Below are 23,307 nucleotides of genomic sequence, written 5' to 3' on the forward strand. Positions count from 1 at the left end.
CCACAGTGTTTTTTTTAAAAATCAGTATGAAAACTGGACCATTCTAAATAACAGCAAGGGATAATGACTGCCTACACACACGCTGGAAATCTAACACTCCCATTGGGTGACCTTCTCAACTAAACTGAGAAACCATCCAATGGCTGGTGTCATAACTGATCACATGTGCAGCATCATGGCAGTTGTAGATAAAACAGAGGCAAATATGGCAGCTTCCTTGGCTGATAGGGGGGGGGGGGGGGTGGCGGGTTACTTACACTTTAATGTAACATGCTGAAAATATCTATGCATCTAAATCTAGCCAAACAATTTGACTGTACAATTCTTTACCATGTCCATTAAGAAAAGTGATGGTTTCTAAAACTATGCAATAGGAGGACAAACCTAAGCAATCTATTCTATTTGTACCAAGTCAACACGACTTTTGTACTAAAGATTATATAATTTTAGCCTCGCTTAAATGAACATTTTTATTTTTCAGATGCCATCTGTACAAATAGGATGTGCTTATAAAATGTTTGCCTTCCTTTGACTTGCAAAAAAAAAAAACACTTATTGTTGGTTTGTTGCTGGAGGAAAAAAAAAAAATCAAAAAACATCAAATCTGTGCTTAAAGGATTATTTCACATTTCACAAATAAATAAAATTAATGCAGGTAAAAAAATAATGTGCAATACCTGGATCCATGTCTCTGACCATACAATCAGAAACATACTTCATGGTGGTGGCCTGAGGGCCCAACGTCCTTTAATGTGCTCTGTGTTCACTGCCGGACACTGTGGAGCACGATTGGCATTTTCCATTGAACACCAAAATTGGCAGGTCCGCCACTGGTGCCCCATGCTTTTCACAGATGAGAGCAGGGTCACCCTGAGCATATGTGACAGACGTGAAAAGGTCTAGAAAAGCCGCAAAGAACTTTATGCTGCCTGTAACATTGTTCAGCATGACCAGTTTGGTGGTGGGTCAGTGATGGTCTGGGGAGGCATATCCACGGAGGGACACACAGACCTCTACAGTCTACACAATAGACTGTAGTGCAGCCTTCGACACGGTAGACCACAACATACTGATCACACGACTCAAAGAAGTAGCAGGAGTCTGACGCGGCCCTACCGTGGTTCGCATCTTTCCTAGAAAATCGCACTCAGACCGTGAAACTTGGAGGTTTTACATCAGAAACACGGACCATTACATGCAGAGTCCCGCAAGGATTGCCCCTCTCACCTGTACTCTTCAACATCTACATCCGCCCGCTCCTCAAAATCATCAGCAAACAGGACCTGCGCTACCACTCCTATACGGACGACACGCAGCTTTACCTTCGAATCGCCAACAAAAAAGACCAATTTCATTAACTTGAAAAGTGCCTTACACTGATTGACAATTGGATGACTGAAAGCTCCCTCAAACTTAACGGATCCAAAACAGAACTACTCACCCTTCACACAAATAGGAAATCCATTTCTAGGACCACAGGGACACCACCCACCATCCTTGGACAAACCATTGCGCCAAGCAATAAAGCCAAAAGTCTCGGAGTCATCTTTAACTCAGACATGACGATGGATGCACAAATAGGATCAGTCGTCAGCGGTTATCATCTGCTCCGAATGCTACGTAGACTCATCCCCTTCATCCAGGAAGAGGACACGGCAGTAGTGGTGGGAACGATCATCAACTCACGACTCGACTACGCAAATTCCCTCTATTTAGGACTACCAAAATACCAGATTTCACGTCTACAAGTCATCCAGAACACGGCAGCCAGACTGGTAACAGGTAAAAAGCTGTGGGAATCAGTCTACCCGGTCTTGAGGTCCCTCCACTGGCTGCCCGTACAGGATCGGGTGACATTCAAGACACTCTGCCTCACCCACAAATGTATACAGGGGAACGCTCCCCAAAACTTAGGCGAGAAAATAAAACCCTACGTCACCAAGCGCGTTCTACGGTCAACCGACCAAAACCTTCTCCAAATTCCAAAATCCTGCTACAAATCAAAGGGAGAACGTAGATTTTCGGTCCAAGCTCTGGAATGCTCTACCCACTACCATCCGCTTGGAGGAAAACCATCAGGCCTTTAGGAAAAAACTAAAGACCCACCTCTTCTGAAGGACCGGCACGACTCTGGACCAAAACGCCTTGATGCGATTAAGTTCGCATTTGTTGCGCTATACAAGTTACTCACTGACTCCCTCACAATGGCACCCCGACTGCCATTAGGCATCGGGATGAAATCCTTGGACCCATTGTCGAACCCTACGCTGGTGCAGTGGGTGCTGGGTTTCTCCTGGTGCACGACAATGCCCGGCCTGATGTGGCGAGAGAATGGAGCCAGTTCCTAGAGGATGAAGAAATGAATACCATTGATTGGCTCCCATGCTCACCTGACCTAAATCCAAAAGAACACCTCTGGGACATTATGTTTTGGTCCATCCAGTGCCGCTAGGTTGCACCTTAGTCTGTTCAGGAGCTCAATGATGCTCTGGTCCAGATCTGGGAGGAAAGACCCCAGGACACCATCCTTCGTCTCATTAGGAGCATGCCCCGATGTTGTCAGGCATGCATACAAGCACTTGGGGGCCATACAAAACTACTAAGGACAATTTTGAGTTGTTGCAATGAAATTTCAGTAAAATGGACTAGCTTGCTGCATAATGTTTTCACTTTGATTTTCGGGGTGTCTTTGAATTCAGCCCTCTGTAGGTGGATAATTTTCATTTCCATCAAATGATGTGCGCCATCCTTTCATTCCTAACACATTACCCAGTCCATATCAGTATAGATATGCAGCATGAGATTTTTGCCCGTTGAGATCTGATATATTTTCAAAGTGTTCCTTTCATTTTTTTGAGCAGTATATATATATATATATATATATACACATATATATATATATACACACATACACAGAAGTGCAGTATTTCCCTGAATAACCAGGGCATATTAAAGTACAAACCTCTGCTCTCTTTATAATAAAGAGAGCAGAGGTTTGTACTTTAATATGCCCTGGTTATTCAGGGAAATACTGCACTTATATAATGTATACACTGCTCAAAAAAATGAAAGGAACACTTTGAAAATATATCAGATTATCATTAGGTTATTCTGCGTAATACTTGGCACGATAAACAAGTCACACATACAGTAAGTGCATGCCGGTCTAACACTTAACATACCTTGTTTAGTCAGAGCCTCCTTGAGAGCAGGAGTAATCATTTCTCTCGGCTCCTCATTCCCTGTGGTTTCAGCAGTCTGCCGAGACTTTTCTATATTTCCAGCTTCTCCATTAACACCTTGTTCTCTCTAAGGGAGAAAGTCATTTTAATAAATTAGAAGCAATCTTTCTCCGTGTTTAAAAATTAAAGATAAATTTCATTAAGCTGCCCAGCAAATAGACTGCCCACAGAAAAAAAACATGTTTTTTTTCCCCACAAATTAACTCCAAGTAAAATGTTGTGTGTACACGGTTCCCTTATTTGAACAATTGAAATCCTATCGTCTGTTCTAAAGGATCCAAAATGGCTCTTTTCATGCAAAGGCTGCGGAATATGGAGATTTGGAACGGTTCCATTAGGGCGGAGATGCAATACATTCCACCGATTGGTGGACGTGCTAGGCATTTTTTCTAAATCCTGTATGGTCCAGACGGTCCGATTTGCAGTGGAAACGCTCACGAGAATAGACCGGTCTAAACCGTTCCAAATCTACTGACCCGAACCGTTCCGTTCAGTGGAAACAAGGCATATGCGACTACCTTGATTTTTTTTTAAGGGGTCTTCGCATCAGGTGAGGGGGACACCCAGCTAGGCCACGCGGGCAACACTCAAAAAAGTTGCCTGGCAAGGTTTATCAAAAACATTGCTCAGCCGCTGAAGCAGAAAGATAGAAAAAATAAACCATGTTTCTTTTATCTTTACGATTAATTCGCCACAGATCAAAAAGGGATGAACTCCGTTTAACCACTTCAGCACCCGAAGATTTTCCCCCTTATTGACCAGGCCATTTTTTGCGATACAGCACTGTCGCTTTATCTGCAGCCGTTTTTTGCACTATAAAAAAAAAAAACACACACACACACACACACACACACACACACACACACACACACACACACACAATATCGTCAACTTCTTGCTATAATAAATATCACAAAAAATAAATTTTAAAAATATAAATTTCATCGTCAGTTTAGGTAGATTCTTCTACATATTTTTGGTAAAAATCACAATAAGCGTATATTGATTGGTTTGCGCAAACGTTATAGTGTCTTAGGAGAAAGATTTGACATTTTTTTAACTAGCAATGACTTGCGATCAGCGATTTTTAGTGAGACTGCAACATTGCAGCGGACAGACCGGACACTTGACACTTTTTGGGACCATTGACATTTATACAGCGATCAGAGCTTAAAATAGCCACAAATAACTGTATAAAATGTCACTGGCAGGGAAGGGGTTAACAAAAGGGAGCGATCAAGGTGTTAAATGTGTTCCCTCGTGAGTGTTTCTAACTGGGGAGGATGGGACTGACTGGAGACATAGCGGTTCCCAATTACTAGGAACAGCAGATCTGTCTCTCCTCTGTCAGAACGGGGATTTGTATATACATACATGGCTCTCATGCCCGCGATTGTGGGTGGCCAGCGGACATGGCTGCCGCACACATTCAGCCCCCGTCGTGCAGCGGGTGCCTGCCGACCTGCTATGGCTCTTAGAGGAGCAGACGTACCCATACGTCGATTCGCAGGAATGAGCCAACTTGCCAACATAAAAGCTGAAGCCTTCATTAAAAAAAAAAGTGATTTTCAGCTTGTAGAGTCCACTGTTGTGCCATTGTTTCAAGTGTGTCAGGGCTAAATTAAACAAAAATGCAGTCTCTGCTACAAAAAAAAAAAAAAAAAATGCACATTTCCCCATGGTATATCCCTTTTGCAACTAGAATGTTGTGCATACAGCATTTTGTGCACCGAACTCTCAAATTGTTTGCCATACCTAGTTGTCTTTAGAAAAACTATGGATTCCCTTTCTTCCACTAGCAGAAGAGTAATTCTTCTGTAATCCAAGACGAGACCTGGGAGTGCTAGACTCCTTTAGATAAATCAAATAATGAACAAGATACGGGACAGCTCTAAGTTTTGAAATAAACACTTTCACTGTTTTCTATATATCAGTCTAAAGAAAACGAAAATCAAAATATTATTGGGGTTGACATACATTTTAACACCAATTGTCAGATACAAATATATTTTGCTGGTAAAAAAAAGTAGAAGGCAGGGAGAGACTAAAATGGCCAAAAAAAATAAATGGCTCAATTTTTGTCAAAGAATTACAATTATTTCTACCAAGACGTCTTGTAGAAAACAAAATGTTTAGGTCATTTATCTTTCAGAGCATTGGGCGCAAATGACGTTTAGACGTTGCTTCCTCCCTGCAATGATATGGAGACGGGTGGAGGCCATCTTCCCTTCACTTGTCTATACCAAGCAAGGGACAGCATCCCATTGCCACTGCCAACAGTTTCGGTAAGTGGCAGAGGGCAACAGAGCAGCGAGAGGGGGGCCCCCTCTCCCAGCCACCAATAAAAGTGATCTTGAGGCAAATCTGCCACAGAGACCACTTTTATCTGAAAGCAGACTGACCGCTCTTGAAGAGCTAGCTGCTACCATAACAACGGTATTCCTCTTAAAAGTAGAGACGTATTCCTCAGACAGGTGGTCCGTAAGTGGTTAATTACAGGAGTCAAACAAATTAAAACAGAGCAAAAAAATAAAAAAATAGAAAAAAATATAGGCGGCGCATTAATTGCTAGTACATTTCCAATAAAATCAGCGCGAGTGTCTGCCGAATGCGTCAGGACATACATATACCACTTTTAAATGATAAACAATGTGATACCCGATGTCATATGCTTGAGGCTCTGATGTTTTCCCATCTGATAAATATGAGAATATAGAAAGTGGAAAAATGCGCATACCAAAAAAAACAGGTTATAAAACAGCAGCAAACTCAAAATGTTATAAAACATAAAAACGGATTATAATAAATGGGAGTTGCGCTAAAAAAATTGATATATGAGTGACCATATAAAAAGCAAAAATAAAAAAGTTGTGCTAGAGACACCTCTTACTGATGACCAAAAGGTCAACTGAATACAAAGTCCCAATATGTGTACACATGCAAAAAGGTGAGACAAATGTGTATTAATCCAAAAAGAATAGAATGAGTTCAATTCTGTGGATAATGCTGGATCAAATCTTGTGGATAATGCTGGATCTGTATCCGGGTAAACACATTCAAGCTGACCCTTACCAGAAGTATAGATCCCAAGGATCAAAATGAGCCATCCATGATGTAACCAATGAAAGATCCAATCTAAGTTGATGTAGAAACTCCAACTTCAGAGGTTTTGACCCGGAACTAGGCGACCCTCTAGGGATCAATAATGCATAATAGTGTGTTAAGGTGATCAGCAGAGAAGCGTTCTAAAAAGGTCCTTTCAATCCAGGGGTCCGATAGCCAGGTCACATGAAAAATATACAGACTCTCATAGTGAAGTACCGCCAAGATTTTTAATAAAATAAGGTAAGTAGAACACTTACAATTAAGACGTTTTTAAAAACAGCAAGTATAAAGTAGCCGGCCGGCAAACAAACGAGGCACGTCCTCAATAAGCGGTGACGTCAGCACGACAACCTCCCAACGTTTCGTCTTCGAGTAGACTTGATCACGGGAATGAGGGTGCGTGCCGCGTCACCGCGTTAAATACACAAAAAAGGCGTGTCGAATCTATGTTTTAGACGAGTGCAAGCATCTTAAGTCAGGGAAAACGTAAGGGCTGCAACCGCGCTCATACATTACGGCACATAGTGGCACGGTACATAGACTAATAATGGACACGCTATAAGCGCAAACAACAAAGAGGAATAAAAGCATCTTAGGAATATAAAACAGGAAAAGGAACCTAATCATATTTCTCTAAGGCATGAATTACTTAAGAAAACCAAATGGGCTACAAACTTAAAAGAACACCATCGGGGCATTCATACAGCTAGCCGAACAACCTAATTGAAAGGTTCCGATGGAACATAGATAGCAGCAGGCTTGCAGTCATCAAGTAACAACATCAACACTGAATATGATTATAAATAATATTAGGTGACTAAACAGATAAGTGACATATAATAAACATGATTTAGACTCCAGTAAGGGAGATCAAGCTCAAATGTTAACATAACAGTGAACAAAACATAGTAAAAAATTCATAAGGTCGAACTGCCATGAATCAATTTAGGCAGTGGGCCTTACTCAAAAAATTAACCCAAAATGATACATTATGACAAAAAATATAAAAAGGTGACCATGTGTAAATTAATTCACATTAGGTGATATGGCAAAACCTACTAGGGTGACACCACTCTCAAAGGAGATAAGAGGTGTTAAATTAAGTGAAAGATATTGTGACAAAATATTAATATGAAAAAAATATTTTATATATAAAAGAAGTTTAAAAACAGATTATATATATATATATATATATATATATATATATATATATATATATATATATATATATATATATATATATATATATATATATATATAAAGGGCAAAGCTGATTCAGGAATTTTCTATGAAACAGTTGACATCAACTTCAATGTTGAGTCCATGAGGTTCATAGCTCCTCAGCGTATGTATCCACATCATTTCTGACCTTGAGATACTCCTGACCAGATCATTACCTCTCCAGTGAGCCCGGAATTTATCAATCCCTATGAATGTGGTACCTGTAGGGTTTTTATTATGTGCCAACAGGTAATGTTTTGAGACCGAATGATTCGGAAAGCCACTCAAAATATTCGTCAGATGCTCATTCAAACGTATATGCAGGGCCCGCTTGGTCCTCCCCACATACTGTAGCCCACATGGGCATTGGAGAAGATAAATGACCCCCATCGTTGAGCACGTGATGAATGTGTCGATGGGGTAGCTAGTGGACGTACGGCTAGAGCTAAAACTCGTAGTCCTCTTAGGGGTGTCTTTGTTCACTACACACGTATTGCATCTGCCACATTTGAAAAAGCCCACCAGACCTGATAGGAACATAGACTGAATCTCGGGTGGATCGAGGACATTTGGTGCTAATTTATTTCTAAGTGGTTGTATCCCCCGGAAGACCACCTGTGGTTTGTCTGGTAAGATTTTACTCAAAAATTTGTCGCTTTTCAGAACATGCCAGTGTTTAGCTACTATCTGCCTCACACTAGCATGTTGACAGGAGTAGTCAGTCACAAAAGGGGTCTTAAAATCACCCGAGGTGTTCTTTTTAGGTTTGACCCCAAGTAGCTCTTCTCGGTTGGTGTTAATGACCATTTCCAGAGTTTCATGTAGAGACTCAGGAGGGTATCCCTTTTCTATAAAACGTTGGGTCAATACTCCAGCTTGTTCAAGAAAGGTGTCATGATTGGTACAGTTGCGCTTCAATCTAAGGAACTGCCCCTTAGGGACTGCACCTAGCCAGGTCTTATGATGGCAACTGTCACTCGGGATGAAGGAGTTTCGATCAGAGCTTTTAAAATAAGTCGAGGTGACAAATCGATCTTTATCTATTGAAATGACCAAATCCAAAAAATTAATACTTATCTGGCTGGCTTCATATTTAAGTACTATACCTCTATCATTCCTATTCAAAAAGGACATGAAGCAAGATAACTCAGCCTCAGATCCCCTCCATAGGAGGAGGATATCGTCTATGTATCTGGCCCACAGCATTATCTGGGGCCTAGAGACCACATCGACTACGTCCTCCTCCCATTTGGCCATAAACAAATTGGCCAGGCTGGGGGCATATTTAGCCCCCATCGCCACTCCCCGATCCTGCCTATAGTATTGGCCATTATGCCAAAAGAAATTATGGGATGCTGCATATTGCAGCAACTCCATAATGAAAAAAATCTGGTCCTTCTGTAAGCCTGAGTCCCTCTCAAGGAATTGAGACCGCCTCCAAACCCAGATTGTGTGGGATCACCGTATACAATGACACAACATCGGCGGTGACCAACCACATATCTGGAGCTGGTTTGAGGCTAGACAAAGTATTAATAACTTGTCTCGTATCCTTTAGAAAGGAAGGCATCTTACCCACCAATGGCTGGAGGAAAAAGTCCACATATTTGCCCACCCGGGACGTGACAATATATGCCACTGATGATCGGGCGACCCGGGGGGCAAATAGGGTCCTTGTGCACTTTAGGGAGGTAATACATTACCGGTACCCTAGGGGCTTTAGGAACAAGGAACTCTTTTTCCTTGGCGTTAAGAATGCCAAGGCGGGAGCCCTTATTGACTATTTTTGTTAGTGACTTTTTATACTTGTCCCCAGGGTTAAGAGGAAGACGAACATACGTGTCACCATCACTCAAGATGCGTTGCATCTCAGCCATATAGTCAACTTTAAGAACCACAATTCCGCCTGTTGAAGCCAGCCAGATAAAGTATTAATTTTTTGGATTTGGTCATTTCAATAGATAAAGATCGATTTGTCACCTCGACTTATTTTAAAAGCTCTGATCGAAACTCCTTCATCCCGAGTGACAGTTGCCATCATAAGACCTGGCTAGGTGCAGTCCCTAAGGGGCAGTTCCTTAGATTGAAGCGCAACTGTACCAATCATGACACCTTTCTTGAACAAGCTGGAGTATTGACCCAACGTTTTATCGAAAAGGGATACCCTCCTGAGTCTCTACATGAAACTCTGGAAATGGTCATTAACACCAACCGAGAAGAGCTACTTGGGGTCAAACCTAAAAAGAACACCTCGGGTGATTTTAAGACCCCTTTTGTGACTGACTACTCCTGTCAACATGCTAGTGTGAGGCAGATAGTAGCTAAACACTGGCATGTTCTGAAAAGCGACAAATTTTTGAGTAAAATCTTACCAGACAAACCACAGGTGGTCTTCCGGGGGATACAACCACTTAGAAATAAATTGGCACCAAATGTCCTCGATCCACCCGAGATTCAGTCTATGTTCCTATCAGGTCTGGTGGGCTTTTTCAAATGTGGCAGATGCAATACGTGTGTAGTGAACAAAGACACCCCTAAGAGGACTACGAGTTTTAGCTCTAGCCGTACGTCCACTAGCTACCCCATCGACACATTCATCACGTGCTCAACGATGGGGGTCATTTATCTTCTCCAATGCCCATGTGGGCTACAGTATGTGGGGAGGACCAAGCGGGCCCTGCATATACGTTTGAATGAGCATCTGACGAATATTTTGAGTGGCTTTCCGAATCATTCGGTCTCAAAACATTACCTGTTGGCACATAATAAAAACCCTACAGGTACCACATTCATAGGGATTGATAAATTCCGGGCTCACTGGAGAGGTAATGATCTGGTCAGGAGTATCTCAAGGTCAGAAATGATGTGGATACATACGCTGAGGAGCTATGAACCTCATGGACTCAACATTGAAGTTGATGTCAACTGTTTCATAGAAAATTCCTGAATCAGCTTTGCCCTTTTTATATATATATATTTCTGTTTTTAAACTTCTTTTATATATAAAATAATTTTTTCATATTAATATTGTGTCACAATATCTTTCACTTAATTTAACACCTCTTATCTCCTTTGAGAGTGGTGTCACCCTAGTAGGTTTTGCCATATCACCTAATGTGAATTAATTTACACATGGTCACCTTTTTATATTTTGTCATAATGTATCATTTTGGGTTAATTTTTTGAGTAAGGCCCACTGCCTAAATTGATTCATGGCAGTTCGACCTTATGAATTTTTTACTATGTTTTGTTCACTGTTATGTTAACATTTGAGCTTGATCTCCCTTACTGGAGTCTAAATCATGTTTATTATATGTCACTTATCTGTTTAGTCACCTAATATTATTTATAATCATATTCAGTGTTGATGTTGTTACTTGATGACTGCAAGCCTGCTGCTATCTATGTTCCATCGGAACCTTTCAATTAGGTTGTTCGGCTAGCTGTATGAATGCCCCGATGGTGTTCTTTTAAGTTTGTAGCCCATTTGGTTTTCTTAAGTAATTCATGCCTTAGAGAAATATGATTAGGTTCCTTTTCCTGTTTTATATTCCTAAGATGCTTGTATTCCTCTTTGTTGTTTGCGCTTATAGCGTGTCCATTATTAGTCTATGTACCGTGCCACTATGTGCCGTAATGTATGAGCGCGGTTGCAGCCCTTACGTTTTCCCTGACTTAAGATGGCGGGCTTGCACTTGTCTAAAACATAGATTCGACACGCCTTTTTTGTGTATTTAACGCGTTGACGCGGCACGCACCCTCATTCCCGTGATCAAGTCTACTCGAAGACGAAACGTTGGGAGGTTGTCGTGCTGACGTCACCGCGTATTGAGGACGTGCCTCGTTTGTTTGCCGGCCGGCTACTTTATACTTGCTGTTTTTAAAAACGTCTTAATTGTAAGTGTTCTACTTACCTTATTTTATTAAAAATCTTGGCGGTACTTCACTATGAGAGTCTGTATATTTTTCATGTGACCTGGCTATCGGACCCCTGGATTGAAAGGACCTTTTTAGAACGCTTCTCTGCTGATCACCTTAACACACTATTATGCATTATTGATCCCTAGAGGGTCGCCTAGTTCCGGGTCGAGTCCTCTGAAGTTGGAGTTTCTACATCAACTTAGATTGGATCTTTCATTGGTTACATCATGGATGGCTCATTTTGATCCTTGGGATCTATACTTCTGGTAAGGGTCAGCTTGAATGTGTTTACCCGGATACAGATCCAGCATTATCCACAAGATTTGATCCAGCATTATCCACAGAATTGAACTCATTCTATTCTTTTTGGATTAATACACATTTGTCTCACCTTTTTGCATGTGTACACATATTGGGACTTTGTATTCAGTTGACCTTTTGGTCATCAGTAAGAGGTGTCTCTAGCACAACTTTTTTATTTTTGCTTTTTATATGGTCACTCATATCAATTTTTTTAGCGCAACTCCCATTTATTATAATATGATGAATATGAGACATAACCAACATAACTTAGAGCCACATCCTGAGATAGTAATCAAATGTCTACTGCACACGCATCTGCTTTTGGGTGAAAAAACAAAATCCCTATTAAAAACAAGACATCTTTTTCCCCAAACAAGATGTTTGGTTAATGCCAGCTGAGTCAATCAGTTCCAACACAATCAAAATCAACCGTTTAAAGTAGTTAAAGAAAATAATGTCAAGGCTCCAACACAGAATCTGACTGCTGATCATGCAGAGACCGCTGTGGGGAAAAATTTAAAGATCGTTACGCAGTGTCCAGTTTACCAAACACCTGTGGCAGTTGGTTGTATTTTGGTGCCAATCAATTGACCTAAATTTAAAGCTTTAACATTTCAAAATCAACCATGGCATTTTATGCTATTAAATAAGAAGGCAAGCTCGTCTGCGCCAAATGTACTGTAGCCTCTGCCTTCTTTGTAGCCCCAAAGAGGAGAAGTAGCATGCAACACAATATAACAATGTTCAAAAATACTGGAATAAATCCAGAAAGGGGCACTTTGGGGTTGATTTATAAATAAAAGAATCATTGGACAATTGTGTCAACTATTAACCAATCCGTTTAGAATTCTGATTGCATTTTGCTTGATGACTTCCTATGATTGCCCGCTCCTTTTCTAATGGCCATACTGCAGTATGCTACACTGAAATACTTCAATTCAGAAAAAGTACATTAGGGCCATTATTTTTAAATATGTAAACAGTAAAAAAAAAAAAAAAAGAAGAAGGAGGACAGACCATATTGGCCCCACAAAGAATGAGGAAGGAAATCTGGTTACAAAGGATGGGGAGATGGCGAAGGTATTGAATTTATTCTTCTCAGTCTTCACGAGGGAATCGGGGGGCTTCAGTACCCAAAACTGCAGTGTTTATCCTCATAACACCTCACAGGATGCACTCTCATGGCTAACAGAAGACAGAATTAGAGATAGACTTGGAAAACTAAACATTATCACCTAGACCAGATGGCTTGCACCCGAGGGTCCCTGGGGAACTCAGTCAAGTAATTGCCAGACCATTTTTCATAATTTTTACTGACAGTCTACTGACTGGAATGGTACCAGCTGATTGTTTTTTCTCCAATGTAGCACCAATATTTAAAAAGGGGCCAAAGTACATCCCTGGGAGATACAGGCCAGTTAGCCCGACATCCATAGTTAGTATGCAAGCTCTTGGAGGGGATAAGGGACTTTATACAAGATTTTAGTAATGAAAAACGGTACCATTAGCAGTAGTCAGCATGGATTCATGAACAATCGTTCTTGCCAAACCAAACTTAAACTTTCTTTGAGAAGGTGAGTTGCCATCTAGATAAAGAAAGGCCTGTAGATGTGGTGTATCTGAATTTTGCAAAAAAAAAGCATTCAACAGGAGTTCCAAAGAAAAAGTTACTGTACAAAGTAAAAGCCGTTGGCATGGACCATAGGGCGAGTACATGGATTGAAAACTTACTACAAGGGCAAGTTCAGAGAAGTGTGATAAATGGGGAGTACTCAATGGTCAGGGGTGGGAAGTGGGGCCCCCCAGGGTTCTGTGCTGGGACCAATCCTATTTAATTTGTTAATAAATGACCTGGAGGATGGAGTAAATAGTTTAATCTCTGCATTTGTGGATGATGCCAAGCTAAGCAGAGCAATAATTTCTCCACAGAATGTGGAAACCTTGCAAGTATATCTGAACAAATTAATGGGGTTGGAAACTACATAGCAAATGAGGTTTAATGTAGAAAATTTAAATAATTAGTTAAAATAATGCATTTGGGTGGCAAAAATATGAACACAATCCACTCACTGAGGGCGGGGGACCTCTGGGAAAGTCTAGCCTGGAAAAAAGGACCATGAGGCCCTAGTAGATGATAGGCTCAGCAATGGCATGCAATGCCAAGCTGCTGCCAACAAAGCAAACATAATATTGGCATGCATTAAAACGGGGATTAACTCCAGAGATAAAGTGATAATTCTCCAACTCTACAAGACTTTTGTCCACCCTCATCTGGAGTATGCTGTCCAGTTCTGGTCACCAGGAAGGATGGACTGGAAATGGAGCGAGGACAAAGGGCGGCAAAGCAAATAAAGGGTCTAGAGATATTAGTTATTAAGAAAGGTTGCAAGCACTGAACGTATTCTCTCTGGCGAAGAGATGCTTGAGAGGGGATAGGATTTCAGTTTACAAATACCTTACTAGTGACCCAAAAAAAAAAAAAAAAAAAAAAAGAAGAAGTATAAAACTTTCACGGAAGGGAGTTTAATAAGACACGTGGCCATTTTTAAATATTATGGATAGGTATAGAAATAATGACTTTAAAAAAAAATGGTAAAAGCCTGTTCAATTCATGTATAGGTTTTATTTATATTTATGGATATAGCCAACAACATACTATCTAAAAGAACTTAATCATGAAAAAATTCTATTACCAGGTTTATATTTGATTTGTATTCTGAAATGTGCATTTCATAATCTATATATTCTTAGAAGCAAGATGGGAAATGGTGCAAAATGTATCTAAACATTAAGGAGTTGACATTGTGAACATAGACCAAAATTACACCCTTTTAGCCAGGGTTTTAGGTTCAAAATTTGAATATACCAAAGACTAAAATCACAAATAATGCCAAACACCCCAAAGTAATATAGTCATATACCATCTAACTAAACCAGTGTTTCTCAATTCCAGTCCTCAGGCCCCCCCAACAGGTCAGGTTTTCCCTCAGATGAAAAGGCTGTGGTGATTACTAAGGCGGTGAAACTGATCAAATCACCTGTGCAAAATAATGGAAATCCTGAAAACCTGACCTGTTGGGGGGGCCTGAGGACTGGAATTGAGAAACACTGAACTAAACCAACATACAGTGGGAAAAATAAAAAACATTTAAAAAGTTAATTGATCCCCTGCAGAATTTGTAAGTTTGCCCAGTTACAAAGAAATGAAAGGTCTATAATTTATCATAGGTGTTTAAATGATAGAGACAGAATATTAAACAAACATATAGAAAACACATGGTATTAACTTGAGTTGCATTTCAGCGAGTAAAACAAGTTTGATCTCCAAGCAAAACACAATGTAGTACTTGGAGAAACTCTTGATGGCAAGCACAGAGGTAGTTGTAGTGGGTTACCAGGTTTGCACACATCTCAGGGAGGGATTTTGGTTGACTTTACAGATCTTCTCCAATTCCTTAAGGTTTCTTGGCTGTCGCTTGGCAAGATTCAGCGCCTTCCATACATTTTCTATGGGATTAAGGTCTGGAGAATGGCAGTATGTTTTCAGTCAGTCATTGTCATGCTGGAAGACCCAGCCACAATCCATCTTCGGTGTTCTGGCAGAGGGAAGAAGGTTCTCATCCAAGATTTTACAATACATGACCCCATCCATTGGCTCCTCAATGCGGGGAAGTTTGCCTGTACCTTTAGAAGAGAAACAGCTCAAAGGACAAGGTTTTTACATAGTCAGCATTTTTTCTTCCCCCAAACACGGAGAGTCTAGTTCAGTGATGGCGAAGCTTGGTACCCAAGATGTCTTGAAACTACATTTCCCATGATGCTCATGCACTCTTTAGTGTAGCTGAGCATCATGGGAAATGTAGTTCCAAAACATCTGGGGTGCCAAGGTTTGCCATCACTGGTCTAGTGAATGTCAAAAAGCTAAATTTTGAGCTTTCCCCCCCCATTCTCCCCACTGGCACCCCTGGGAGGCTTGCCCTGGTTTGCACCAGGGGAACACCTGTCTTTCTTCCGTACCTGGACGGCAGATGGCGAGTTGAGATGTGGCAGGTTCTTCCAAGATCAGGGACTGGAGGAACTCAGAGCCCAATATGGTAGATTCCCGATGGATGGGTGAGACATGGGCAGCGTCAACACTTTGCGTCGTTTACACCAAGCCATACACTCCCCCATGTCCTCCAACCGTTTTCAGAAGCTGTGCACGTCTACCATCTACCGTCCTCTACGAACCATTATTGAGACGGGGGTCCCTCGGGAAACCCATTTACATGCGAGAGTGGGAAAGAGACCTGCAACACGAGTTCACTGATACTCATTCCAGCTCGGTTGATACGAAGATGCAGGAGAACGGGTTTAAAATGCTGACTGGGTGGTACAGGGTCCCTACTCAAAAAAAAATAAATAAAAAATGTACCTTACTTCTTCAGACGCCTGTTAGCAGGAGTGTAGACATAGGGGCTCCTTTCTGCACATATGGTGGATCTGCCTTAAGTTACACCCTTTTTGGCAAGATATCAGAACCCAAATTAACCGTATACTGGACATAGACCTCCCTGACTCTCCAATGGGCTGTCTCCTGCATGTCCCTGCCATCCCTCTCAGCCTTTATCGAAAGTCGGTACTGCCCCATCTTCTGAATGCGGCTAGGAGACTGATCCACGATTACTGGAACAATAGCCAAATCCCAAGTCACTCGGACTGGAACGATATCAAGGCTGCAGAGGAATGGATGGCAAAATGCAAGGACAAATACAATAAATGGTATGGCATATGGGCCACATGGATTCACTATATTGAGGGGGTTGTTACTGACAACCGAGAGACCCCTCCTCGACAGGGGGAGAATATCAGAATGACTACTGTCCCGAACTGTCCATCTGAAATATTTGCTGCAGGTTTGCTCACACAATTTACACAAGGGTAATTTTTGGTCTTTGGTTTTGATCCTAGAGATCAGCATTTCCTGAACGTATCAGCCACCTGGCTTTGCTTACCTGTCCAACTTGGTGGCTGCCCATAAACACTGCCCATGTCTGGTAGACGGTTTGGGGACAACTTAGTGATATGACTTACATGTTCTCATGACCACGAAGCCTACACACCTCCGTCTCTTAGGCCCTCTATGTTAGACAGCCAATCGGGCCCACTATTTTGTATACCGCATAGATGCATGATTGAACAACTCTGTACTACCGTCTTATTTTTTGTGGCTTGTTCTGTTTTGCATTTCTGTTCTGTCCTCTTCTTGTTTTTGGACTGTTAGGTCATTGAATGTGAATTTCTATACAAATAAAGATAACCTTTTAAAAAAAAAAAAAAAAAAAAAAGCTAAATTTTGGTCGCATCGGACCACAGCACTTTCTCCCAATCCTTCTCCAAAGGATTTAGATGTTCATTGGCAAACTTCAAACAGGCCTATACATGTGTCTTGAGGAGGGGGGCCTTGCAGGTGCTGCTGAATATCAATCCATGGCGGTGTATTACGTTACCAATAGTTTGTTTGGGGACTGTAGTCCCAATTGAATTGAGATCATTCACAACCTCCTCCCGTGTAGTTCTGGGCCAATTCTTCACTTTTCTTATGTTCATCTTGCATGGAGCTCAAAACCGAGGGCGATAGATGATCATTTTGTATTTCTTCCATTTGCAAATAATCACTTTAGCAGTTGTCTCCTCACCAAGCTTCTTGCAGACAGTCGTGTAGCCCATTTCAGCCTTGTGTAGGTCTACAATCTTTCCCCCGATTGTCCTTTGACAGCTCTTTGGTCTTGCCCTTGACAGTGAGGTTTTAATGGAAGAAAGATTCTGTGGACAGGTGTATGTTATAGACCTGTATATAGTTATCGTTACTAGCAGCTTCTTAAATTGACAGGACTTCAGTGTACCACATGAACACATACTGTAGCCAGTCTGTAGAAGCCAACATTGTTGAATGGTAGGGATCAAATATTTTACTTACTGAACTGGAGATCAGTTTATAACATTTGTACCATGTGTTTTTTTTCTGGATTTTTGGGATATTCTAGCTCTATCATTTAAAATACACTGATAAAAAAATTATACAGCCATAATTTCTTCGTAAGTTAGCAAAATCTGCAGAAGATCAAAAAAAAAAAAAATCCCCCCCCCCCCCCCACTGTAGGTATTTCTAGCCCTAGAGTGACATCTGGTGGACAAGTTAATGTTTTTTGCTACCATCTGTAATATTGCTCCCCAAACAGAAGTCCATAAATATTCCATAACATCTGGGCTGATCCCTAGTATTTTGGGTGGAAAAGAGGAAATTCAGAGAGTGAAAGTGTTCCATCATACTCCATCTTGGGCTTTATCCAAACATGGGAAGGGATATTCCACTCATGGTATCAAAAGCCCTAGAAATTAGTGATGGTAAAGATACAAGAAAAACAAAAAAAAATTACCACCACATGTCTAAAAACATACCTGCTCTGTGCAATGGAATTGCACAGAGGGGCCAAGAACCTCCTCTCCCCTCTGCCCAGTGCCCCCAGTGGGAAGCGGCTTCCCATGGGGGCACTCGTGTGTGCTCGTACCCAAGCCCCGCTGCTTTGTCCTTTGACACAGACAGTGGGACTCAGCCTCACACCCTGCTCCCTCGTCACTGGCTTTCATTGACAGCACTGGGAGCCAATGGCTCCTGGTGTCCGAACAAAGCCAGCGAGACCTGAAGGGAGGGGAGAGAAGAGTTGCAGACGTGCACAGTTCTGGATTGTACGAGGTCTCAGGTAAGTAAAAAAAAAAAAAAAAAAAAAAAGGGGGGGGTTGAGGGGGGATCCTGACACCTACAAAATGTTCACCTTAATGCAAGCAATGCATTAAGGTACAAAGTGTTTAGGCTTTACAACCACTTTAAAAAAATAAAATGTAAGCTGTATTAAACACAGCCCCTTCATTCTGCTGCAGAAGAAGCCACTGAGAGCATAAGCTGGTTGTCTGCTACTTTAGTCCATTTATTGGACATGGTTATAATGCTTACAAGTGAAAAGAAAATTATCCAATTCAGCCATTACCAGGCATAGAATTTTAGCCATATAAAAAGTTCAGATATTACATTGTGGAATATTAAATTTTACACATATACAGTGCCTTGCGAAAGTATTTGGCCCCCTTGAACTTTGCGACCTTTTGCCACATTTCAGGCTTCAAAGATATAAAACAAATTTTTTTGGAAGAACCAACAAGTGGGACACAATCATGAAGTGGAACGAAATTTATTGGATATTTCAAACTTTAACAAATAAAAAACTGAAAAATTGGGCGTGCAAAATTATTCAGCCCCCTTAAGTTAATACTTTGTAGCGCCACCTTTTCCTGCGATTACAGCTGTAAGTCGCTTGGGGTATGTCCATCAGTTTTGCACATCGAGAGACTGAAATTTTTTGCCCATTCCTCCTTGCAAAACAGCTCGAGCTCAGTGAGATTGGATGAAGAGCGTTTGTGAACAGCAGTTTTCAGTTCTTTCCACAGATTCTCGATTGGATTCAGGTCTGGACTTTGACTTGGCCATTCTAACACCTGGATATGTTTATTTGTGAACCATTCCATTGTAGATTTTGCTTTATGTTTTGGATCATTGTCTTGTTGGAAGACAAATCTCCGTCCCAGTCTTAGGTCTTTTGCAGACTCCATCAGGTTTTCTTCCCGAATGGTCCTGTATTTGGCTCCATCCATCTTCCCATCAATTTTAACCATCTTCCCTGTCCCTGCTGAAGAAAAGCAGGGCCAAACCATGATGCTGCCACCACCATGTTTGACAGTGGGGATGGTGTGTTCAGGGTGATGAGCTGTGTTGCTATTACGCCAAACATAACGTTTTGCATTGTTGCCAAAAAGTTCAATTTTGGTTTCATCTGACCAGAGCACCTTCTTCCACATGTTTGGTGTGTCTCCCAGATGGCTTGTGGCAAACTTTAAACACTTTTTATGGATATCTTTAAGAAATGGCTTTCTTCTTGCCACAACAGTATCTCAGACCTGCCTGGTGTGTTCCTTGTTCTTCATGATGCTCTCTGCACTTTAAACGGACCTCTAAAACTATCACTGTGCAGGTGCATTTATACGGAGACTTGATTACACACAGGTGGATTCTATTATATCATCAGTCATTTGGGTCAACATTGGATCATTCAGAGATCCTCACTGAACTTCTGGAGAGAGTTTGCTGCACTGAAAGTAGAGGGGCTAATTTTGCACACCCAATTTTTTATTTGTTAAAGTTTGAAATATCCAATAAATTTCGTTCCACATGATTGTGTCCCACTTGTTGATTCTTCAAAAAAAAAAAAAATATTACCGTTTTATATCTTTATGTTTGAAGCCTGAAATGTGGCAAAAGGTCAAAGGGGGCCGAATACTTTCGCAAGGCACTGTATGTCATACTATTAATTCTGCTGCTATACGTGATTGTTAACGACTTAATTGTAAACTAATTCTAATTTATTTTTCCATTATCAGTCCATACTTGCACACAATTTTATTGTGCTTATTATCTGCATAGCGCACAAATTTCAGGGAATTATTAACTAGGTCAGCGTAATTCTTTCATTAATTATTTTATATTGGAGGCACCGTCATATTGATCGATATCGCCGACTTCATTATTCATTCAAATTTCCTGACACTTGGGTACCCAAAACTATTCTCCTTTAAAACTAAAACAAGAAACAATTCCATTTAAACAGAACTCAGACACTTATAAAATACAAGTCTACAAAAAATTAAGTTCCATTTAAGAATTGTTTTGTGATCTGTGTAATTTTCCACTTGGGAGAGACAGACACAGCAAAGCAAAGAGAAAAACTTACTTTACAAGTTCCCATTAAGTTCAAATTTGCCTTTCAGCACATGCAAATGCCATCTACACTGCAACACCCCCAGAGGAGAACAAATTTCAGCATTTTATAGAGCAACCGACTGCTTCAACAATGAATATGAAAAATTATCATTCTAGATCAGGTTAGTGAGTGGGAAAAAAAATTACTACTCGACAATTCAATCATTAGAATTTCTAGGGCTGGCACACAAGAGATAGAGGCATATCTAGCACCTGTGAATTCAGCCCCAGGTTGTTCTCTGTCAGTGTACATACTGGCAGGAAGCCAGCTAAAAAGATGCAATACAAATTAATTGGATAGTAAGTTTTATTAAGGTTCATAGAGTTGACAAATATCTGTAAATAATGGAAAACGGTGTAATTAGTTTTTTTTTTTTTTGTTTGTTTATTTTGGCAGCAGGAATGTCATGTTCACCATCCAGAAAATACAGGAGGCAAAAAAAAAAAAAAAAAAAAAAAAGGAGGAACAAAAGAGTTCCTGTGATTCCAGGAGTACCGTTGTCGGGACTGGTGTCTTGCAGGAACATGATTAGAACATGCAGGAACATGATTAGAACATGCAGATGAGTCGGTTTAGGCAGCAGTCATAGATGTGGTCGGCAAACAGGCAAAAGATTGGTCCAGGCAGCAAGCAGACACATTGTCTCATTAAACAGGCCAGGGTGAGACCAGTAGGAGTCAGGCAGAGGCAACCTTGATGCGGCATGAATCAGGGTCACGGTTGATGGCTGCACTGGCTCTGGTGAAAATGACTGGTGTTGCAGTGATTAGGAACATTGTTGCAGGCTTTCACTGTTTTTTTTCTATTTTTTTTTTTCACTAAAATTTATCGATTTTCCATATAAAACATTACAGTGGGCGAGTTTCTACTCTCGGCTCAGCCACACGTAGACAACGTAATACAATACATAATATATACCAAAATCCCCCCTCCAAACCCTGAAGTCTCCCCATCTTCCTTTCTCATACCGAGCCTATCTTACTATTCTAATCTTGATGTGTTGCATTATGCTCGCAACACTTCTGTGTAGCTTATGGAGTGCTTGCAATCTGTCCATTCCTTCCATTTCTCCTCAAACTCCTCTGTTCTCTCCTCGTCACTAAACCTTAAGCATTCTAAATGTTAAATTTCATTCATTTTAATGCACCAATTCTTCAAAGTGGGCCGTTCCAGTTCTTGCCAGTGTGTAGGTATTAGGCTCTTAGCGGCATTTAAGAGCTGTGGGAGCAGGGTTCTCAGGTATTGCTTACTTGGTATTCTAATCCCGTGGAGTAAAAAACCCCATGGGTCGTCTTGGACGTCGATGTTTGTGATCTCCCCCCAATATTTTAAAATTTTGGGACATGTCCACCAAATGTGGGCCATGGTCCCAATTTCTTTGCACCTCCAGCATAACTGATGTTTCTTTTTGATATGTATGTGCCTTGTCGGGGTTTAAATACCAATGAACCAGGCATTTATAGTTTAGTTCCATCATACTGTTATTTGCCGACGTGGAATGCACCCTCTTCATTAGTTGCCTAATCTCAAAGTCATTCACCTGTGTTCCCAATTCCTTCTCCCATTTCCTAATATATATGGCGGTATCTCCAGCTTTTTTGTGTCGTTCAGTATTATAGATCCTAGAGATTGCCCCCTTTCTTTTTTTCCCCCCAATTCTTTATTTTAATATATTTTTTCACAAAGATAATCATAATACATCTTTACAGATAAATCTTATGCATACATTCTACTCGTATACACTTAATTTCTCCTATACTATATTCCTACTTCATAGTTAAAGGGGTTGTAAAGACAAAAATATTTTCCTCTTAATATAAAGTCTGACAGTAGCTGATAAAGTAAAAAGTAATGTTCCGTATTATAACTAGTTTGATACCTGTTGAAATCGAGCCGTTTTATTCACATCTGTCACTCCTGAATCATTATTCTCACCGACTTCCTGGTTTGCCGTACACATTCATTTTTGCTACATCACGGCCTAATGGGAACTAGTTCCCATTAGGCTTAGCCTCCATGCCTGTGAGGGATAAGAGATCATCTTCACACAGGGCTGTAGTCATAGGGAGGGGGTGAGCACATTCTGCTTTCCACCATGCAAAACGGCTCAGATGCTGGTGGAAAGCAAGAAGAGGAGAGACAGGAAATGGCATTTTCAAACCTGGATTACTGTATTTTGGAGGTCAAAAGGAAAAACGAGGTAAGTGATATTTAAATGCTCTAGCTTACAGCAATCAATTGATCTAATAAAAAACGAACCTTTAGTGTTCCTTTAAAACTTATATTATTTTAATTCTTTCCTTAACTATATCTTTGTGACTCAACTATCCATCTAGCCCTTTCACTATGTACTCCCCTCCCCCCCAAGAAATAAATAAACCGGAAATGTCGGTTTAATCTTAGGACAGATAAAAAAATAAAGAAAATTGTATTTATAAACAAAAAAATGGTTCCTCCTTCCGCCCTCTCTCCTCACCTCACCCCACCCCACACGCTCCCTATATGCGACATAGGGAGCCCAAGTCTGTCGATACTTGTCTTCCTGCTCTTTCATACACCGTGAGGTTTTCCATTAATTGGACTTCTGATATTTTTTCCATCCATTGTGCTTTAATTGGAGGGACATTGCTTTTCCAGAGAGCTGGAATACATGCTTTCGTCGT

At 40.8% G+C, this 23,307-nt stretch overlaps 1 protein-coding gene across 2 annotated transcripts in view; it reads right to left on the bottom strand.

Annotated features, from left to right (window-relative positions):
- Positions 1 to 23,307, bottom strand: part of LOC120926629 (S-adenosyl-L-methionine-dependent tRNA 4-demethylwyosine synthase TYW1-like) — a 256,887-nt gene that overhangs the window by 149,775 nt on the left and 83,805 nt on the right. For both annotated transcript variants that reach the window (XM_040336750.1, XM_040336749.1), the window contains exon 8: positions 3,183 to 3,309. In XM_040336750.1, the coding sequence (XP_040192684.1) occupies positions 3,183 to 3,309 (127 nt within the window). The remainder of the gene's footprint in view (positions 1 to 3,182; positions 3,310 to 23,307) is intronic.

This window comes from Rana temporaria, chromosome 2, assembly GCF_905171775.1.
Source record: "Rana temporaria chromosome 2, aRanTem1.1, whole genome shotgun sequence".
Taxonomy (NCBI): Eukaryota; Metazoa; Chordata; class Amphibia; order Anura; family Ranidae; genus Rana; species Rana temporaria.